Below are 6311 nucleotides of genomic sequence, written 5' to 3'. Positions count from 1 at the left end.
TATATATATATATATATATATACAGTATATATTAATGTATGTGTTTGTGTGTACACACAGAGAGGACCACTGGGCTTAGAACAGACCATTAATTACATTTACATTTACATTTATGGCATTTGGCAGACGCGCTTATCCAGAGCGACTTACAATAGAGCTTTGAAGTCTATCAAAAATACATCCTGATATTGGCTCGCTAGGTCACAAACTAGGAATACCATCAGTCCAAAAACTCTGTTGGGGACGTGATTTTTTTTTTTTTTTTTTTTTTTTTCGAAAGTGCTAATTTAAGTATTTTACAAAGAGGTAAGTCTTTAGACGTCGTTTGAAGACTGCCAGTGACTCAGCTGTTCGGACATCTAGGGGAAGTTCATTCCACCACCTTGGTGCCAGAACAGAGAAGAGTCTCAATGCATGCCTTCCTTGTACCCTGAGAGATGGTGGGACCAGAAATTAGTTTCAGTTGTGAAAGGTGTGCCTCAGGGTTTTGTCTAGTGACCTCTCTAGATGGAATTCCCAGGGAGAGTATAAAAGCTAGCCTTTGTGTTATAACTCCCCTGCCACCCAATTTGTCATGTTTTGTAACCACAGCCATGTCAGGCTAGGGCTAACTGTCTCAACACTGCTTTTTCCCTTGATATCGTTGAACATCACTTACAGGTTCGTATGGCCTTCAAGACCAAATCACCATAGCCAATGTTTAACGACATCATGGAAAACAATTTCAAAGAAAAATGTGTCAGCAAAATGTAGGGAATTGAAGCAAACAAGAACACAAACAAATTATATAAAGAAAGCTATATATCACACACAATCTGTAATAACTCCACTCCAATATTTTTCAGAATCACTCGCCTGTCCGTATGCTACTAACATGGTGTGCCGTTTGATTGTATTATGAGTCTCACAAAAAAGTAATGACAGACCTGTATAGTAGTTGAGATGTGAGCTATAATGAATAATAGATGGTACTACATTCAAGTTTAATGTTAATCATATGTTGCAGATATTATGGGATTAATTTAGACTAGGAACCAAAGGAATAACTGACAGGCTTATGACAATAATGAGGGGAATTTGTTTTGATTCTAGTCTCTTATTTATTATTTCAAAACATGCACTGGCAGAATTGTTGATGAAAATTAGAAGACGTAGGAAAGATTTCTTCTGAAATCTTTAGAATTCTTTAAACAGACAGCAAGTTTCCTGATATACAAGTAGATTATGAAAATCACAAGAGGCAATACAACAATCCTGAAAATAAGATGCCAAATGGGTTATTCAGAGATTTTTCCTTGCAGAGTAATTTAACAATTGAGTAATTATGACAGCATATTCTGCTTACTTTATATTTAGACAGCTGAAGTTGGGATGTTATTCTAATGGATATACCAACTTCAAACTTTGTTGCTTATCATAGTTACATTAGTCTAATATAATCACATACAGTTAACAATCATTATGTAACTTTTTTGAATCTCAAACAAGAGTAAAGGAAGTATCTAAAAAGAAACATGAGTTCTTGTTTGACATTTTAATATTTTCTTAATATTATTATAAATCTCCTGCAGTTTTAATCCATATATTATAGGATTGAATAAAGGAGGAATAAGTAAATATTCAACCGACATGATCATGGCAATAATGTGGGGAATTTGATTGGATTCAAGTCTAGAATTTATAATTTCAAAACTTGCGTTGACAGAAAAATTTGTGAAAATGAGAAGATGTGGTAAACAGGTCTGTAGAGCTTTTCTTCTGAAATCTTTAGAATTATTTAAACACACAGAGAGGATCCTGACATAAGAGTAAAGTATGAAGATCACTGGAGGAAATACAGCAATGCTAAAAATAAAAAGTCCATATGTGTTATTAAGTGATGTTTCTTTACAGCTTAATTTCACAACTGAATAATTATCACAGTATATTCTGTTCAATTTAAATTTACACAGTTGAAGTTGGGATGCTAGAATAACACCGACACCAACTTCACAAGAAGGCAAAAACCATGATAAAAATAAGAGCTTTCTGACCGTGGTCATTTTTACAAGAGTTGCATATTGTAATGGTTTACAGATGGATACATATCTGTCATAAGCCATAGTCGATAACAGTGTGAACTCTGATGCAGCATATGTGTAAATACAAAATGCCTGAAATAAACACTCTTTATAAGACACAGTTTGTTTTTCAGACAGTAAATCAATGAGCAGTTTAGGATAGAGAGCTGTTGATCCAAGGAGAGCATTACAAAGCAATGCAGCAATCAAAATGTACATGGGCTCATGGAGACGTTTCGTTTTGAATATGACAGAAATGATAACAGTATTAAAGCAGATAATCATTATATAGACAGTGAGTGTAAATATAAAATAAAGATATCTGTAATGCTCTAATTCAACATGTCCTTCCAGTGTTAAATATGTAAAATTGGTAGAATAATCCATTAATTTCTGTAAAGTAATCCATGTGATTTAATGGTAGTCATTCAGAGAGCAGAGTGCAGATAAACCACAGTTGTGGTGAGGAAATGAACTTCACAGACTTTTATACTATCTCATCTAAACACATAGTCCTTAGTGATTTGCTGAGAGCAACTAAAAGAAAATTCCTGCCTCCTTCCTGACATTTGCTATCATAAATCTGGCTTATCAATAATGTCAATGGTTTACATTAGAAAACCCTTTTTTTTTTTTTTTTTAAGTCTTTTAATGTCCTTCTCCTAAAAACTGCAGACTTTTTGAATTCTAGTGTATGTCTTTCAGGAAACATTTTTAAAATGTAATTATCATCTTTATAATAATTGTATTAGTCTTTTTATTTTTTATTTTTTATTTTTAAATTGTGTCTTGCTTTTATGTTACATCATATTTATTTTTTTAATATACATTTAAATTTTTGGTCCAACAATATTCAAAGGTCAGTCTAACAGCTAAAACTCTCTTGTTTCTTTGCATGTAACTGAATACAATGCAAGTTTGCTGAAAAGTCAGAGGGGGCGGGTTTAACTGGCAGGTAACACTTAATAATCCTCACCTATGTCTTATTACTGCCAATCTACTTATGTGTGTTTCTTAGTGCTTTCAGAAACTACTGTACAGAGAGAAGGGGGGGAGAGAGAGGCTGGTATAGCTGGTGGAAAATGCAACACATGCAGAATCAGCAGGAACACTGAACCTGGATCCCTGATGCACCACAGCCTTCCCCAAATCGAGCAGGAACATACAGTGTGTCAGTGAGTATACAAGGAATTACACCTCAGGTATTGGTGGACTCAGGGTGTAACCAGGTCACCGCCTATCGAAGCCTGATTCACTGCAGGCATTGGGAGTTTCATGATTAGTGAAGGTGAGGCATGTGGGTGTGGGACAATGTGACACCTGGAAGCTGTGGCTCTTTGCAACATCTCAGCATGCAGTGCTGTGGAGGCACCCTATCTCCTGAGTCGGGAACCCTAAAGAGATCCTAACTGACCAGGGCTCTTCTTTTATGTCAGCAAACACTTTGCAAACTGTACAGATTATTAGAAATTAACTCGATTTACTCCAGCGTTTACCATCTGCAAACAGATGGGTTAGTCAAACAATTTAAATAAATGTTTAAAAATATGATTTGGAAGTTCATTCAGGATGATGCTCAGAATTTGGATAAGTGGCTCAAACTCCTGTTTTCTGCTATACGAGAGGTCCCCCAAGCCCTCAAATATACCACCTCAATCTCCTGAAACCGTAGAGAGAAGAGCATTCCTGTGGATCTGGCGATGGTGGTTCCAGTAAGGGAGGAGCTGGTACTAGAGGTAAATCTAAAAGGTGTGGCTGAATTCACCCTGGTTCCCTTATGGAGAACACATCTCGTTTACCCAAACACAAAAAAATGTGGTTTGGGATGAACTTAAAGCTATGCTCACCAAGGGAGTAATCAGTGAGTCCCACAGTGACTCTTGCAGTCCCGTGCCCAAGGATCAGTCCGTTTTTGTGTGTACTTTAGAAAAGTGAACACGGTTTCTAAATTTGATGCTTATCCAATACCACACATTGATGAACTTCTCGTTAAGTACAGCTTGCATTTATTCGACACTGGATTTAACCAAGGGGTATTGGCAGATTCCCTTGACTCCAATAAACCTGAGAAAAAAATGTCCTGTTCCACTCCATTTGGGTTACACCAATTTTCACCCTTCCATTTGGTTTGTTAGGAGCAACATCCAAACATTTCATGGACAGAATACTCCACCTGCACAATGTATATGCCAGTGCTTATCTAGATGACTGTGGCAGTGGGGGTGTGTTCAAGCATCAGCTGCGGACAGAGAGGAGGGTTGAACCAGCAGGTAAAGCGTGATGATTCTCACCTGTGTCCTATTACTGTTAGTCTATTATTTGTGTCTCTTTGTGCTTTCAGGGACACCCATAAGTGGTGAGAAAAAGACTCTCTCCATCTTGACCCATCCCGATGCCCTACTTCTGGTTGGAGTTCTCATCGGTTGAGTTCGCTCGCTGCTGCTGGGGCCCCATATGGACGGCCTGAAGAACTGTTTGGATTGCTGGGGATGGTGCCACCTGGGGGCTGTGGAGATGGCTTGGGGATCACATATGGGGAGCTGTACTGTAATGGCTTGGGACTGCGATTGCTGTAGTGGCTTTGGGGCTGCAGTTGCCACGAGCACCTTCGTACTCAGGACTCCATCAGTGGATGGTGGTAGGTTTTAACCAACCGGACTTCTTGTGAAAACTGATGAATTTACTGGTTGCACAATTGCACTATTTGTCCATATAGTACACAATAATAGAAGGGATTTATTTATAATCGCACTATCTGTTGCACCCAGATGAGGATGGGTTCCCTTTTGAGCCTGGTTCCTCTCAAGGTTTCTTCCTCATATTGTCCCGGAGTTTTTCCTTGCCACCCTCAGCAGCAGTGAGCAAACTCAACTGGTGAGAACTCCAACCAGAAGTAGGGCATCAGGATGGGTCAAGCAGTGAGGAGGAGCAGAAGGGGCATCAGGATGGGTCAAGCAGCGAGGAGGAGCAGAAGGGGTCAGGATCACTGGCATCTCAGAAATAGCATGTGTAGCTCGACAGAGACTGAGGGAGAGAGAGATGGAGAGAGAGTAAGAGATTGTTAGGTAAGCTTTGGTCCTCTAATGGTTAAGTCAATGTACTTTGCATGCAGAGTGCAAGCAGGGACTCCAGCAGGACTAGCTATGACAGCATAACTAAAAGGGAGAGCCAGAAGCTAACACGGACATGAGGGCACCCTGGGACATAAAGCTCCAGCCACTCCACCGTCGACAAACAGCAACATCCAGACAGTAAGGCATTACAATAATCCAACCTAGAGGTAACAAAAGCATGAACTAATTTTTCTGCATCATGTAGTGACATTACATTTCTGATCTTAGCAATCTTTCTGAGATGAAGGAATGCTATCCTTCATCTACATCTATATTATCTATATGAGCATCAAATTAAATACTAGAGTAAATAATCATGTTAAGGTCTTTTACTGCTGCACATGATGAAACAGAAAGGCCATCCAGAGTTATTATGTAATCAGAAAGTTTCCTTCTGGCTGCATGTGGTCCTAGTACAAGTACTTCTGTCTTGTCAGAATTAATTAAACTGATACATTTCATGAATGTTATTCTTATGAAAGTATGATCATAGCTGCTGTTACAACATTTTGTAAGATCTTGGAGATAAAGGGGAGGTTTGATATTGGTCTATAGTTGAACAGCTGATAGGGATCAAGTTTAGGTTTTTTTAATCAGGGGCTTGATAACTGCTAATTTAAATGATTTAGGTACATAGCCAGAGAGAGAGAGAGAGAGAGAAAGAAAGACACTACACAAATCCTGAACCTTATTGTCTCTCCCTTGCTGAGCTACATTCCACACTGAGTGACTCCTGTCTTTTTAGGAATGACTCAATTCCAAGTACCCATCTTCTTCACTTACAACAAACATGTTTTATTTACATATTTATTTATTTATTTATTTATTTATTTATTTATTTATTTATTTATTACATGTTAAACTGTAATGGTACCATGTGTCCATTGACTCTCTAGAGGAGTATGAGGATGAAATTTGGAACACGAGCTAATTTTCGAGCATAATCCCATAATTTGGGATTTTGTTGTTTTTGTTCATACGAATCTGGACTTCATGGTATGGTTAAATCCCAGCTGTCTCATCTAGTTCCCTAAAAAGTGCATTAAACCAATCAGGGGTGTCCACCATGTTTAAAACATCCTGTGAGTTTAAATTTAACCCTTTCTCCCTGTACACTGGGGCTCCATTCTGCTGGCTT

General features: G+C 38.3%; 1 protein-coding gene across 1 annotated transcript; it reads right to left on the bottom strand.

Moving 5' to 3' along the window:
- Window positions 1-1502: 1502 nt before the first annotated feature.
- On the bottom strand, window positions 1503-2447 carry LOC113529058 (putative gustatory receptor clone PTE03). Its single transcript, XM_026918013.1, has one exon. The coding sequence runs from the start codon at window positions 2445-2447 to the stop codon at window positions 1503-1505; it is 945 nt and encodes a 314-aa protein (XP_026773814.1).
- Between the last annotated feature and the right edge of the window lie 3864 nt (window positions 2448-6311).

The sequence above is a fragment of the Pangasianodon hypophthalmus genome, chromosome 23 (genome assembly GCF_027358585.1).
Source record: "Pangasianodon hypophthalmus isolate fPanHyp1 chromosome 23, fPanHyp1.pri, whole genome shotgun sequence".
Taxonomy (NCBI): Eukaryota; Metazoa; Chordata; class Actinopteri; order Siluriformes; family Pangasiidae; genus Pangasianodon; species Pangasianodon hypophthalmus.
This window is presented reverse-complemented; position numbering and strand designations above follow the sequence as displayed.

Bases quoted from the DNA above. Each gene is read 5' to 3' on its own strand.
- LOC113529058 (XM_026918013.1), bottom strand. From the start codon at position 2,447: ATGGATTATTCTACCAATTTTACATATTTAACACTGGAAGGACATGTT.